The sequence below is a fragment of the Chiloscyllium plagiosum genome, unplaced genomic scaffold (genome assembly GCF_037043375.1).
Source record: "Chiloscyllium plagiosum isolate Xiang-an unplaced genomic scaffold, Cpla_swu_hap1 HiC_scaffold_18, whole genome shotgun sequence".
Classification (NCBI taxonomy): domain Eukaryota; kingdom Metazoa; phylum Chordata; class Chondrichthyes; order Orectolobiformes; family Hemiscylliidae; genus Chiloscyllium; species Chiloscyllium plagiosum.
In genome coordinates this window covers 25,165,889-25,182,111 of record NW_028270156.1, presented here as the reverse complement: position 1 = coordinate 25,182,111, position 16,223 = coordinate 25,165,889, and the positions used below count along the sequence as shown (strand labels likewise).

Genomic DNA, 16,223 nt, shown 5'->3' with positions numbered 1-16,223 from the left:
ATGTGTTAACATCAAATGTAATAAAACCCGTATTCGTGCAGGATTCCTCTCCTAAGAGGCCCTGGACCAGCCAGGTTTGTAATCTCAATTAAATAAAAGCCCTTGTTAGGATAGCTGAAATATCTGTATTTATGTAATTCAAGAAGGGCTGCCATATTTTATAAAATAATTCGGTCTTTCGGTGCACCATATTTGTAAGGAAGTCAAGGGGAATACATTCCATAATTAATCTGTGCCAATTTAAAAGTCCAGGGGGGCCCTCAGCCACCCAGTTCACCAAAATATTTTTCCTTGCACAGAAAGAGAGAATAGAAAATAGTCTCTTCCCGTACATGTCCAGGGAGGGAAAGTTCGAAAAGCCCAAAAGGAGAGATACAGGGTCCACTTTTAATTTCCATTCCTAAAATTTCTGTCAGGGTACTTGCTACTTTAGTCCAATATCTACGGATCTTATGACAGGTTCATAGGCAATGTACAAGAGTGCCCACCTCTATTTTACATTTGGGACACATTGGAGATGCTCCTGCCTTAAATTTTGCCAATCGAACCGGTACTATATGGGCCCTATGAAGTATCTTCAGCTGGATAGCCTGGGTTCTGTTACAGATAGTAATTCTTCTAGCGTTTTCCCAAATATCATTCCATGTTTCTATAGAGATTTCTAGTCCCAAATCCTGATCCCATGTTTTAAGCAGATTATCCATATCTCCCGATACTTCATCATGTAGTAAATGATAAATAGTACTGACGGAAGATACCCCTACTGGTCGTAGGACACTACATTCTCTATCTGATTTATAAAGATTATCTAATAACGTAGTCTTCTTCTGTATATAGTCTCAAATTTGGAAGTATCGAAAGAGGTCTCCATTAGATAATCCGAATTTCTGACGTAGCTGTTCAAAAGACATCAGGACCCCATCTTTAAATAGGTCCCCTAGACATGAGATACCCCTGGATCTCCAGAATTTACGTGGCATCTGTAAACCCCGGTTGGAATCTCCATGCTCCCACTATCGGTGCATAGGGGGATGTTTTATGTGAATTACCCTCATTTTGCCGCATTATATTCCAAGCCTTAATTGTGTTTAGTATTATAGGATTTTTACAGTGATCTGTAATTTTCCTCTTGTCTGAAAATAAAAGGTTAATAAGTGAGTATTTTACTTGAGAGGCCTCGATGTCCAACCAGATTGATTGTGGATCAGACAAGACCCAATCAGTTATGTAACTTAATAGGGAACTTAACTGATATTTCCTAAAACCTGGGAAGTCCAATCCTCCCCTTCCCTGTGGAAGCTGTAGCTTCTTCAGCTTAATGAGGGGCCGTCTATGATTCCAGATAAAGGAACCCAGCCAGCCATATAACTTACATAGAGCCATCCTCGGCAGCATCACCGGAAGCATTCTCATAGGATATAGGAGACGGGGCAGGACATTCATTTTAATTAGTGCTATTCTACCAATTTCCATCCAGGAAATTGGAAGGTCTCCCCATCGCTGGAGGTCCTGCCTTATCCTTTCCAGTAAATGCACAAAATTAGCCTTATACAACTGACCAAATACTGGGGTAATAAAAATGCCTAAATATAAGAAGCCCTCCAGGGACCAACGAAAGGGAAAAAGGGATCCATCCACTAAGTGGGGTATCATAGCAAGGCCACCCATAGCCTCCGATTTTGAAAAATTAATTTTGTAGCCTGTGAATGCGCTAAATGTATTAATAACTTGGATTAAAATCTTCGAGAGAAAGTGAGGGCTGCAGATGCTGGAGATCAGAGCTGAAAATGCTCCAAGGAACATATTCCTGAAGAAGGGCAATGCCCGAAACGTCGATTCTCCTGTTCCTTGGATGCTGCCTGACCTGCTGCGCTTTTCCAGCAACACATTTCAGCACTAATAACTTGGATTAGGCGAGATACGGACATCAGAGGATTACTGAGGAATAGAAGAACATCATCTGCATAAAGGGTAATTTTATGTTTACCTGTACCAATCCTCGGAGCCGTTATATTAGGATCAGCTCGTATAGCTTCTGCTAGTGGTTCAATTATTAGCGTAAATAACAATGGCGAGAGAGGACATCCCTGACGGCAGCCCCTACCCACACTGAAGCCATCCGAACCTAATCCATTGGCAACCACAACTGCTTTGGGATCACTATACAATGTTGAGACCCATTTGGTAAACACCTGTCCAACGCCAAACCTTTCCAATGTGTAAAACAAATATGACCATTCAACCCTATCAAATGCCTTTTCCGCGTCTAATGAAACTACTACTCCTGGTACCTTTCCCTGATGACAGGCTTGAATCATATTCAAAACCCTTCTAATATTATTGGATGATCTACGGCTCTTAATAAACCCCGTCTGATCCTCCTTTATAATATGTGGCAGTACCCTTTCTAGTCTCAATGCTAACGTTTTAGAAAGGATTTTAAAATCTACATTTAGCAAGGATATTGGTCTGTATGACTTACAATCTCCTGGATCCTTTCCTTTTTTAAGGATAAGAGAGATATTTGCGTCTTTCAGCGAAGGCGGGAGACAGCCCTGACTATATGCATAGTTATACATGTCCATAAGTGGACCAGCCAATATTTCTGTAAATTCTTTATAGAATTAAGCTTGAAAACCATCTGGGCCCGGTGCCTTACCGCTCTGAAGTTGCCTAATTGCATCAAGTATTTCTTGGACTGTTAGAGGAGCATTTAGGACCGATACCTGTTCCGGAGTTAGGCCCAGAAAGGTCAAATTATTTAAAAATGACTGCATCCTCCTAGTCCTATCTTCACAATACTGCGATTTATATAACTCAGAATAAAATTCTCTAAAGATCGCATTAATCTTTTTATGATCATGAGTCAAAATACCCGTACTTTCCTTGATAGACGTAATAGTCTGAGGGACCTTTTTTTCTTTGCAAGAAATGCTAAGTATCTACCCGGTTTGTCGCCATATTCATATAACCTTTGTTTTGCAAATAATATTTCCCTCTTAGCCGTTTGAGTAAGCGCAGTGTTTAGAGCTGTCCTAAGAGCCGTAATCCTTTGCAATTAATAATAGAAGGTCTATCAGTGCATGCTGTTTCAGCTGCTTTTAAGCGAGCTTCAAGCAGACGTTGTTGTTCTCCCTTCAATTTTTTCTGGGTCGCTGAGTAGGAGATGATCAAACCTCGCGTGTAAGCTTCGATGGTTGCTCGCCGTTCCTGAATTAATTTCTAAAAAAGTTTTAAATTCTTGAGAGCAGTACTTTACAAATTTACTATCTTTCATTAGGAAGGGGTCCATACGCCAATGCCGAGGGGATGTCCCATTGTTCCTCACCTTAGTTTCCATATATACAGCAGTGTGGTCGGAAATTGCTATACTATCTATTTTACAGGATGATATGGAATTTAAAAAAATCGAGGGGGCAAAAAACATATCAATTCTGGTATGACATTTATGTGGATTGGAGTAGAAAGAAAAATCTCTGCCCTGTGGATGAAGACATCTCCATACATCTACCAATCCTAATTCTTTGTTCAGATCCACCAATTGTCTAGATCTGGGAGATACTCCTGCAGTACTCTTGGGAATCCTACCTATTTCCGGATCCATAATACAATTAAAGTCTCCCCCTATAATTGTATGACGGGCACCAAAAGCCATCAATTTTGAAAAGGCTTCCGTTATAAATTTAAAGGGGTGTGCCGGGGGGGCAGTACAAATTTAAAATCCCATATTCCTCTCCATTTATAAGGGCTTTAATCAAAATATATCGTCCAGATTCGTCTTTTATCTGATTTAGGATTTTGAAAGGGAAATTCTTCCGAACAAGAATAACAACTCCCCTGCTTTTTGAGCTAAAAGAAGAAAAAAAGGCCTGATCAAATCCACCCTGTCGTAATTTCAAGTGTTCTTTATCCGACAGATATGTCTCCTGTAGGAGAGCTATATCAACTCTTTCTTTCTTAAGATTTGATAATATTTTCTTCCTTTTGACTGGCGAATTACTCCCCTTGACATTCCAGGTGCACCACTTAACCGACTGATCAACCATAATCATCCGGGCAAATCCGAGACCCCTCGGGGGGGGAAACCCTATTCAGAACACCCCGAGCATAGAGCATATAAAATTTACAAAAATAAAGGCTCTCTAATACACTCACAACAGTATAATAAAAACTATTTCTAAATTTAAAAAAATATAAAACGTATTTAAGTGGAGATTTTCCCCCTTGTTCCCAGGGGGTGTCACTTCCTTTCCAAAAGTCCATCATATCCTCTCCCAACCAATGCCCCACCCTTGACCCAAGCGCTCCTCAATAAAATGAGGAGAATTCAGATATAGTACAAAGCTAGAGTTAACAGTGAGAACCCTACCCTCACCCATACCAACACCTGGATATATTTGGTAATGTTAATACCATATATAAACATATAACTATAAAATTACAACCTCAACAAATAATAATTAAATATAATAATACAAAATAACAAGGGAGAAACAACCCCGCTCCTAAAGACAGAGGTAAAATAGAATAAGGTAACCACCTCCCCCACCAACATTAACCAAATCCCCCGGCTTATATATATATATATACATACATACACATACATATATATACACACACATATACATACTCACATATATACATAAAATAATAAAAGAAAACAACCCCAAGAGGGGGGAGAAAATCAAATCCCTCTCCCCACCCCCGATGATAATATTAAACAAAAAGGTAAGAAAAAAGAAAAAAAGGGGGGGGAATATAAACCAAAGCGGGAGGAAAGGCAAACCAACATCCATTATCTCTTACAGTTTATCTAAGAGAGTCCAAGAATTCCTTAGCCTTTTCTGAAGTATCCAAAGTTATACACGGATCCTTCATGGTTAAAGCGTAGCGTCGCTGGGTAGCGTAATGAGTACTGAATATTTAAGTCCCTTAAACGCTTCTTCGCCTCATCGAATGACTTCCTCTTTCGGACCAGAACTGGGGAAAAGTCCTGGAATAACATGATCTTGGATCCTTTATAGATCATAGCTTGGGGGTCTTTTCCAAGATTTCTGGAAGCTTCTAGGAGTATCTGCCTCTCCCTATAGCTCTGCAGCCAGAACAGGACCGGGTGTGGGCGCTGGTTCGTGCCGGGCCCGCATATTGCGACCCGGTAGGCCCATTCTACCCTTACCTGGCCTGATTCAGCTTCCAAATTTAAAAGCTGTGGCAGCCACTGTTCGAGGAATGCTGTAAGCTGGCCTTCCTCTTCCCGTTCGGGAAGGCCCAGCAAACGAATATTTTTTCGACAACCTCGATTATCGAGGTCATCAATATGATTCTCTAAGGTCCGGACTCGCTGTTCGAGAGTCCGGACCTGATCCACGGCCGATTGCGCTGTAGTTTCAGAGGTCACGGCCTTTAACTCCGCCCCTCCAACTCGGCGCTCGATTTCCTGGATGTCTCGGTCGTGCTTCTGCAGCGCGGCCGAGAGTGAGTCCCATCGATTTCGGGATTCTTCGATAAAAGCATCGATCTTCACATCCAGTTTGGAGATCATTTCCACAAGGCTTGTCACTGCAGGTAAGTCCCCCGGGGCGGCTGCGGATGCCTCAGCTGCAGCTGGAGAGGGTGAGGGAGGGGTTCCTGCTTGCTGAGAGCTGCGGGCTCCCTTCCCTTTGGTCATTTTTACTAAATATTAGATTGTTTAAATTTAATACTAAGCAACTAAGTAAATTAAACAGCTATTATAAATGATTTAGTGAGTGTGGTGGGGGTGGGTGACCCACTTTACCCAATTCTTGGGAGGAGCACTATAGACTCAGACTTGCTGGGTCGCCGCCATCTTGGATCCCACAACAATATAATTTTAGTGAATATATTTTGTCCAGGGAGAACTCCCCTGCTAATGACTTGTGATGAAGTCCTCTAGTTATATCCACTCTTACAAGCTGAGCAAATAACTCAGCAATGACTGGCAACATACTTGAAACAGGCAGTTCCAAATATTGCTAAGTGGCAACATTAAATACTGCCTCGCATTAAGGGAGGAGCTTTTTGTAAGGCTTTTAATAGGATACTCAAGACATGGTGAGGTGGGGATGGTGTTACTGAACAGGAATTTAATGGATACAAACAGAATATATGTATATGTAGAAGATAAAATGTGTACAATTTGTGAAAGGTGCTTATTTTTGAGCAATCCTGCTGGGAAGGCAACTGGACTGCCTAGATTCTCTGTAAGGTATGGTGAATTAAATCCAAAGAAGAATTGGATATCTGTGATGTTAGAACTCAGGCCAGGTTGATTTTGCTTTTATTGTCACGTGTAGTTTACAGCAAGAATACAGGAAAATACGGGGAAAAGCTTTCATTTATCACCACAAGGAATAAAGAAACATTTGGCTTGAAGAGAAACATCAGTCCAGTAGACTCAATTAATGCTTATAACTGAGATTCTATTCTACGAACTTCCAATAGGTTGACAATGGGAGGAAAACGAGGGACCAACCAAATCTTTGTCCAGTAGCTTTTCGCAGCCATAATCCTTCTGACCTAAGCACAGGTTAAAATCAGTTCAGATTTGGTTTTGTTTTTGTGAGGTCCATGTTAATTTCCAAACTTCACCTTCTATTTGAAAAGAATGCATCTTTTGAACAAGAATCAACCAACAACTAACTTCCAGGCCTGGCCTCATAAGCAATTAGAAAAAGAACAAGCTGGTGCCCCAAAGATCACCTTCAGCTCGCAGCTCACAGTTCATAGCTCCAAACCAAAAATTATGTAAAAACTTAAAAATTGTCAAACCTTCTAATAGAGCCATATCAAATCATTGCCCCATTATCCATACATAAACCATAATGTAAAACATTTAGCAAAATCTGTAGTAACGCATGCTTATGTTTCAGTAGGTGACTAGTTGTTAAAACTAATACAAAACAAAATATGACCTATCAATCCATGATTCAGTCTGGGATTTGACTTGTCCGTAATATCATCAACTGGCATCTTAACAGAACCATAATAAAGTTTTATGAGTGGCTCATAAAATTTCAACATCAGGTAGCTTAAGTATCAGGAAAACACAGATTAAAATACAAAAACATTTTTATCAGCCAGGCTTACAAAAAAGATATGATCATGTTTGACATATATGTCAGGCAGTGAAGATACCCAAGTGGTCAATTAAAACTGCACCTTTAGTTCTGATCCCAGCCTTTGATAAACTGTTTAGCAGTGTCTTAATGGAGAGTTTTGGAATTTCTTCCTAAAACTAAGAGTGAAAATCAGAATCTTTTAACAATTATAGATGAGTCAACAAGATTTCTTGAAGCAGTGCCTTTTGGGAAAATTACTGGAAAAGTTAATTCAAATTTTTACAATATGTAAATTACCCAAAGAAATACAATCAGATTGAGTTTCAAATTTTATTTCATAAATGTTCAAAGACATAATGAATAGGTTGTGATTAAAACAATTTACATCTTTAACTTATCATCCAGAATCTCAAGAAGTAGTGGAAAGATGACATCAATATTTGAAGATCTTGATGACAAATTATTGTTTGGATTGGCCAAATGTTTGAGATAAAAAAAATCCTTTGTACAATTTGCCATTAGAATTTAGTTGTAATGAATCCATAGGATTTAGTTCTTAGAGTCAGAGAGTCATAGAGATGTACAGCATGGAAACAGACCCTTTGGTTCATCCTGTCCATGCCGACCAGATATCCCAACCCAATCTAGTCCCACCTGCCAGCACCTGGCCCACATCCCTCCAAACCCTTCTTATTCATATACCCATCCAAATGCCTTTTAAATGTTGCAATTGTACCAGCTTCCACCACTTCCTCTGGCTGCTCATTCCATGCACGTGCCACCCTCTGCGTGAAAATGTTGACCCTTAGGTCTCTTTTCTATCTTTCCCCTCTCACCCTAAACCTATGCCCTCTAGTTCTGGACTCCCCGACCCCAGGGAAAAGACTTTGTCTATTTATCCTATCCATGCCCCTCATAATTTTGTAAACCTCTATAAGGTCACCCCTCAGCCTCTAACACTCCAGGGAAAACAGCCCCAGCCTGTTCAGCCTCTCTCTATAGCTCAAATCCTCCAACCCTGGCAACATCTTTGTAGATCTTTTCTGAACCCTTTCAAGTTTCACAACATCTTTCCGATAGGAAGGAGACCAGAATTGCACTCAATATTCCAACAGTGGCCTAACCGATGTCCTGTACAGCCGCAACATGACCTCCCAACGCCTGTACTCAATACTCTGACTAATAAAGGAAAGCATACCAAACACTATCCTATCTACCTGCAACTCCACTTTCAAGGAGCTATGAATCTGCACTCCAAGGTCTCTTTGTTCAGCAACACTCCTTAGGACCTTACCATTAAGTGTATAAGTCCTGCTAAGATTTGCTTTCCCAAAATGCAGCACCTAGCATTTATCTGAATTAAACTCCATCTGAACTTCTCAGCCCATTGGCCTATCTGATCAAGATTCTGGTGTAATCTGAGGTAACCTTCTTTTTTGAAGGTGAGCTGAGAGCTGAAGGTGATCTTTGGGGCAGCAGCTTGTTCTTTTTCTAATTTTGGTGTCATCTGCAAACTGACTAACTATACCTCTTATGCTCATATCCAAATCATTTATATAAATGACAAAAAGTAGAGGACCCAGCACCAATCCTTGTGGCACTCCACTGGTCACAGGCCTCCAGTCTGAAAAGCAACCCTCCACCACTATCCTCTGTCTTCTACCTTTGAGCCAGTTCTGTGTCCAAATGGCTAGTTCTCCCTGTATTCTGTGAGATCTAACCTTGCTAACCAGTCTCCCATGGGGAACCTGTTGAACGCCTTACTGAAGTTCATATAGATCACATCTACCACTCTGCACTCATCAATCCTCTTTGTTACTTCTTCAAAAAACTCAAAGTTTGTGAGACATGATTTCTCACTCATAAAGCCATGTTGACTATCCCTAATCAGTCCTTGCCTTTCCAAATACATGTACATTCTGTCCCTCAGGATTCCCACCAACAACTTGCCCACCACTGATGTCAGGCTCACCGGTTGACAGTTCCTGATTTGTCCTTACCACCCTTCTTGAACAGTGGCTCCACATTAGCCAACCTCCAGTCTTCCGCTCCTCACCTGAAATGATATGTTGAAATGATTTGAAAGGACTTTTTAAATTGAATAAAGATAAATTTAAAAACCAGAACTCTGAGATTACACTGCAACCTATGTTTCGGTTTTGGAGAGAAATTAACCAAAATGTGTCAGTTGACCGATAAGTATTTGAAAAGTGTGCAACAAACATTGCAAACTATTGCAGATAAAAAGACAAAACTTGGGAATTTTGTTCCTGCTGATGAAGGACTGAACCTTACTTTCTTTGGCTAAGTGTCAGTTTATCATCTTTTTGGATGGGGATCTTTTTGGAGCCCCTTCCTTATGTCCCTATCCTTCCGCACTGCATTGCTTACATTCAATTCTAACTCCATCTTAACAGCTGCCAAATGCAAAACATCTCATTATTCGCTAGAGAACTGGCATCCACACTGCCAGAGCCATCTTTAAAAGATTGCTGTGCACCCATTAGCAATCCAGTATTGCCCTTTAACAGCAATGAATGGCATGGCATCAACAAAGCTATGCTGCTCACTGCACAAAGCCAGCATGGCTGACACTCCCTCAAACATACAATGCCATTCACTCACTCTATTCATTGTTTAAACACTGGGCCACACAGTATCCTTAGTTACATCTCCTCTAAATGCCCTCCCTAAGTCATTGTTACTTCATCCCCAGGAACTACTGCAGACCTACAGCTTATCATCATCCAGAAAGGGAACATCACCCAAAAGCAGGCAGTTGGACAATTCCAAATCTAAGCAGTTTATTCATAGCCAACAAATGAAATGGGTAGATTCTGTAATTTACCCATACAATCCAAACCAACTATTGTCATCACGACCAATGACTAATTAACATTCCATGATGGTTTGCTGCATCCAACTCTCATCTACTGGAAAAGAGTGTCGGTCAGGTCCTGTTAAGATTGTAGCTCCTGAAGAAGCTGAATTCTGTCATTCAAAATGACAACTTCCTCCTTCCCAATGTCCTTATTCTCTTCCTCAGAGGTTTGTTCCCAATCTCCCAATGCCCCAGCATTTAAAACATAACCTTGTTGTTTGCACCTATTGTGCAGGGCACAGTAAACCAGGATGATGCGGCGCACACTGACAGAATATACAAAACAGTACCCCATAACTTGTTCAAGCAGTGAAACTGCATCTTCCTTGGAGCCCTTTTAGTTGCACCTCATGAGCTTGGTCACAGCAAGTGCATCAAATTGGTGAAAGTGCCATGCCAAGTGAGTGACAAACATACTACATCAAAAAGGGAGTCCTTTCTCATACTCGATTCATATTAATCCTTCAAGGTTCATTGCATTTGGTCAAGATCTACATCATACTTGTATGAGATATGATGAGATGATTTTCCCCTCGTCCCACAGTACTCTTGGAAGTTTTATAAGTGATGGGATGCTGCTGGCCACCATTTTTCACTTTTTAAGTAATTGTTACTAACTTCTGCATTATTGAGATGCAAATATTACATTTACAAGCACCAATGATGTACTGCAAATCATCTTTGCAAATGAAATGTGGTTGGCATTTTCAAATGCTTGCTTCGTGTATTTACCCCTTCAATGTCCTAGCACCCAGCATATGTGAATTCCATGGTTTAGCCCATCAAACTGATATAGACTCTGCCCAACTTGGGCATGGTCCCAGCCATTTTCCACTTTAATTTTGCATCTTGAAAACAAAAAGTGATAGCAGTCAAGGCAGTTCGCGTTGGATACAATCAGCAACGGGATCTGCCTGGTCAGCAGATACACCATCAGAGCTTCTATGTTCACTTTTAACTCACGATATCCCAACTGCCCATTTCTACTCATCCCAACCCCCCACACCTTGTGGAGACCACCACTTTGAACTTTGATTTGATTTATTATAGTAACATGTACCCAAGTACAGTGAAAAGCTTTGTTTTCTGAGTAGTACAGGCAGATCATAGCAAACAAGGACATACAGATCATAGGGTGCTTAGAGGGTGTGAAGGGATGCAGGTTCTGATGGGGAGAAGTTGGAGTAAGTGAGAGGGATGGACTGATCCAAGCAATTGATGAAAGAGTCGAGGGAGGATAGGAAGCCAGGAGCGGGTGTTCAGGAGGATGATCGTTGCCAGAGGCAGGAAAAGGGGTCATTAGAGGGTGGGATGGATTTCCATTTAAAGAAATAGGCGTGGAGGCAGAGGCGGCGGAAAAAGAGCTTGCCGTCATGACCTGTGTGAAATTCGTTTACATATGGGCTGTATAGGTCCACGTTGTCCAACTTGAATGCTGCAGTCTTCAGTAGGCAGTGGATTTTCCGGTTCATCCAGGGTTTCCAATTGGGGAATACCTGGATTGACTTCTTTGGCACGCATACCTTCATGCACTTGCTAATGAAGTCTGTGACGATGGTGGCATACTTGTCTAGGTTGTCTGCTGAGTTCTTGAATATGGTCCAGTCCACCAATTCCAAGCAGTCCCAGGGAAGCTCTTCCACTGCCTCAGACTAGCTTTGCACTGCTTTCTGAGGAGGATCCTCTTGTTTCAGCTTCTGCTTGTAAGTTGGGAAGAGGAACAAGCATTATGATCTTATTTTCCAGTGTGGGTGGGCAATGGAGTAATAGGCTCCTTCTTGAAGATGGGTGTGTAGCTGTGGTCCAGGATGCTCAGTCATCTAATGGGGCAGGAGCCGTGTTGGTGATATTTTGGTAGCACCCTCTTGAGGTTGGACTGAGTTGTTGCTGGCCATGACAAATAAAGCCGTGGGGAATTTTGTCTACAAAGCATTTGTCGCAATATAAATTTCATCCGGAGCATTCTTCACATCCGCATGGGGTAGTATGTAGACTGCTGTCAGGATGGTCGAAGTGAATTCACGTGATAGATAGTAGGGACGGAATTTCAATGTAAGGTATTCCAGGTGTGGATAGCTGTGGCTCACCAGGGTCGCCACATCTGAGCACTAGGAGGTGTTGATTAGGAAGTATACCCCTCCACCCTTTGTCTTACCCAAGAATGCTCTGTCAGGTATGGCAGAAGTGAGCCATGTCTCCGTAAAGCAGAGCACACAGCAGTCTCTCAGTTTCCTCTGGAAATTAAGTCCAACTGTCCTCCCTGCCACTTGAGGCACAACATTAAATCTCAATGATGCCCTCCTGATCCTCTACACTTCTCCTTGAAGGCCATAGCAGTTGTTACTGTCAATAATACATCACACGCTTAGCCTACCAAGTCCCTGCAATGACCCGCCCCCTCCCTGACTCTCCAACGTGCACTGAACTTCTCCCAGGCCCTGTCCTTAACAACCTCAACCCCTCTGTCCCAGAGCCCTGACTGCTTCACCGCTTTTGGCAATTAACCATTTGCTTTTACTTTTATTCTTCCTCTAGTTTTTAAAAATGCTTCCAGCTATTAGTTATTATCAAAATTCATCTTATCTTCTTATAATGGCTTCGGCAGAAGACTTCTCTTCGCCCAGTGATAAGGTATCTTTCAGTGGCCCAGCATAGCAGTCTCAGCCTAGGGTGGTAGTCTTCTGGCGGTCTTGTTCCATAGTAGAGATCTCGTCATGTTGAAGTCTTCTTCCACGTTGGCTTCCAGTTTTTTGCAAGTCCAGGAGCGGTGGTTTCAGCCTAGCATGGCAGTCTTCTTCAGCAGAGGTTTCTGGCCCAGTATTCCAGCAGCCCTACGTAGCAGTCTTGTCTTGGCATGGTGGTCTTCTCCTGGCTGCGTCTTCCAGGTATTCCATTGTTTCTTAATCAGCTTTACCCAAGTCCAGGAGCCATTAACTGAACTGTAATGAATGTTGTCTTAATTTCACTTTAAAAAAATATTATGTATGATGTCTATCATTAATATAGGTGCCATAAAACTTTTCACTGTATTTCCTATGTAAAAGAATACATGACAATAAATTATACTCTATTCTTTTCTACAGCCCCTTGAACCCTCCTCAACGGTCAAAGCACAGACCATAAGTACTGTATTTACCCCAGACCTCTGACCCACTTTGATGAGAAGCTCCTAGACATGACTGACTAGACCTCTGACCACTATTTTTTCAGCTCCCTGACCAACAATACACAGTCTACATATAATGACTTCATAGGATTAACTGTTTCCCACTCCCTAGACTGTGATCAGACATATCTCCTAACTATGCCCCATTTTGAAGAAGGGTCACTGGACTCAAAACATTAATATCTCTCCACAGATATTGCCAGGCCTGATGAATTTATCCAGCAATTTTTCTTTTTGTTTTAGCTTCTCTTCCAGCTTCTGTAGTTCTTTTAGATGAAATATTATGCTTTCTTGCAGAAAACTATTGAAGTGACCCACAAAAGCTATTACAGAGTCATAATCAATTTATGTGAATAGGCCTGGAAAGTATCCTTGGCTGTATATAAATGTTGGATTGTGTTACCCATAAAACAACATCCTTACAGAGTCAGTATAGATAAGTTACCTTTATTGAGGCAAGAAATTACATTCATGATGGGCAATTACATTATTGAAGTGAGTCATAGTAGTTGGAGCTCACCTATTGTGATGATGCCAAAATCAGATAGATCAGCAAGATTTTGTATTGATTATTACCAGGTTAATGCAATAGTAAAAGCAGATTCCTCTTCAACTGGACAAGAGGACTAATTGAAAGAATTGGACATATATCATTTAGCACTAAAATTGACTTGTTCAAGGGTACCAGTGAGTTCCATTGACCGATAAAGCCAAAGAAATATCAGATCTTGTAACAGTAAATGGGTTTTTTCAATGTAGTTTGCAATGAAACAAAATGCATCAGCATCTATGATTAACTAATGAAGTTATTGAATAATTGTTAGACTGCATTGTCAGCATAGTCAACTTGGTTGTGTTTAGCCAAATATGGGAAGCACATTTTTAACATTTGAGTTAAATTTTGACCAGTTATTAAGAAGAAATTGCTCATAACCATGCCTAAAAGCGTATTTGGCAAAACAAAAGATACCTACTTGGTTCACATTATAGCACCTAACTAAAGGAAAAATAAGGGCTATCTTGGATATTCCCATTATTGGGAGAAAGTGAAACTCAATGAGATGGCAGAAATGCAAGCTGAAGGAACAACACCTCACTTTTCAGTCAGGTACTTTATAGCATTCAGGACTTAATATTGAGTTCAACAGTTTCAGAGCATGACCTCTGTCCCCCATTTTTATGAAATGTTAATTCTGATTTCCCTCCACAGATGCTGCCAGACCTGTTGAGTTTTAACCTCCTTTGACTCATCATTCATTTCTTTGATGCTATCCTGTGAAATGCATTGAACATTTTTCTATATTAAATGTGCCATGCAAATGCAGTATATTTAGATTAGATTAGGTTTCCTAAAGTATGGAAACAGGCCCTTCGGCCCAGCAAGTCCACACTGACCCTCCGAAGAGTAACCCACCCAGACCCATTCCCCCACCCAATATTCACACCTTACTAACACAACGAACACCATGGGCAATTTAGCATGGCCAATCCACTTGACCTGCACATTTTTTGGATTGTGGGAGGAAACTGGAGAACCCAGAGGAAACCCATGCAGACAAGGGGAGAATGTGCAAACTCCACACAGACAGTCGCCTGAGGCCGAAATCGAACCCGGGTCTCTGGTGTTGTGAGCTATTGAAAATTGATAATGTAGCAATAGAATCTGCATGACTACACTTACAAGAACAATCATACAAAAACAACTCATGCAACTTTATACGTATATACAAGCAGTATGTGAATGACTTTTGTAAATTTTCTTTTGATCTGCCTTTAGCTAGCATATCTGTTATTGGCTAAAAGGCTATGTCCTCATCCAATTCTGCACTTGTTGCAGCTAGTGGGAAGTGATTAAAAGCCACTTGTTGTGTCTGGTTCACTGCTTCCCAAGAGGCTGAGTCATTTTACACACTCTTTCAGATAGTGATGAAATTAACAAATGCAGTCATGTAACAAAACATAAACATAAAGAAAACACCAGCTGTAGCTGGCTGTACTAAGAACAAAGAAAATTTACAGCCCAAGAACAGGCTCTTCGGCCCTCCAACCCTGAGCTGATCCAAATCCACTGTCTAAACCTGTTGCCCAATTCCTAAGCATCTGTATCCTTCTGCTCTCCACCTACTCATGTATCTGTCCAGACGCATCTTAAATGAATCTACCATGCCTGCCTCTACTAGCTCTGCTGGCAATAAATTCCAGTCTCCTACCACTCTCTGTGTAAAGTACTTGCCATGTGTATTCCCCCTTAAACTTTTCACCTCTCAACTTGAAAGCATGACCTCTTGTTATTGAATCCTTCACCCTGGGAAAAAATGTATTTCTACACTGTTTATACCCTTCATGATTTTGTAGACCTCAATCAGGTTCCCCCCCCCATCTTTTTTTTAAAGAAAACAATCCTAACTTACTCAACCTCTCTTCATAGCTAGCACCTTCCATACCAGGCAACATTCTCGTAAACTTTCTTTGCACCCTCTCCAAAGCGTCCACATCCTTTTAGCAATGTGGCGACCAGAACTGTACACAGTATTGCAAATGCAGCCGAACCAATGTCTTGTACAATCTTAACATGACCTGCCAGCTCTTATACTCAATACCCTGTCCGATGAAGGCGAGCATACCATATGCCTTCTTGACCACTCTATCCATCTGTGCAGCAACCTTTCAGGGTACAATGGACCTGAACTCCCAGATCTCTCTGCTCATCAACTTTTCCCAAGGATCTTCCGTTTACTGTATAATTCATTCCAGAATTAGACTTCCTAAAATGCATCACCTCACATTTGCCTGGATTGAACTCCATCTGCCACTTCTTCGCCCAACTCTCCAGTCTATCTATATTCTCCTATATTCTTTTACAGTCCCCCATGCTTTCTGTTACTCCATCAATCTTAGTGTCATCTGCAAACTTGATGATCATACCAACAGTGCCCTTTTTCAGATCACTTATATATATCACAAACAACAATGGCCCCAGCACTGATCGCTGTGGAACACTACTGGTCACCTTTCTCCACTTCGAGAAACTCCCTTCAACTACTACTCTCTGTCTCCTGTTGCTCAACCAGTTCTTTATCCACCTAGCTAGAACACC

At 41.2% G+C, this 16,223-nt stretch overlaps 1 protein-coding gene across 6 annotated transcripts in view; it reads right to left on the bottom strand.

The window, feature by feature from the left end:
• Window positions 1-4,579: 4,579 nt before the first annotated feature.
• Window positions 4,580-16,223, bottom strand: part of LOC148146864 (uncharacterized) — a 67,886-nt gene continuing 56,242 nt past the window's right edge. For 5 of the 6 annotated variants that reach the window (XM_087996345.1, XM_087996348.1, XM_087996349.1 and 2 more), the window contains one exon: window positions 4,580-9,135. In XM_087996345.1, coding sequence (XP_087852471.1) covers window positions 4,835-5,668 — 834 coding nt within the window. In that variant the 5' untranslated portion in view covers window positions 5,669-9,135 and the 3' untranslated portion in view covers window positions 4,580-4,834. The remainder of the gene's footprint in view (window positions 9,136-16,223) is intronic. The other variant, XM_087996346.1, reaches the window with a different exon arrangement.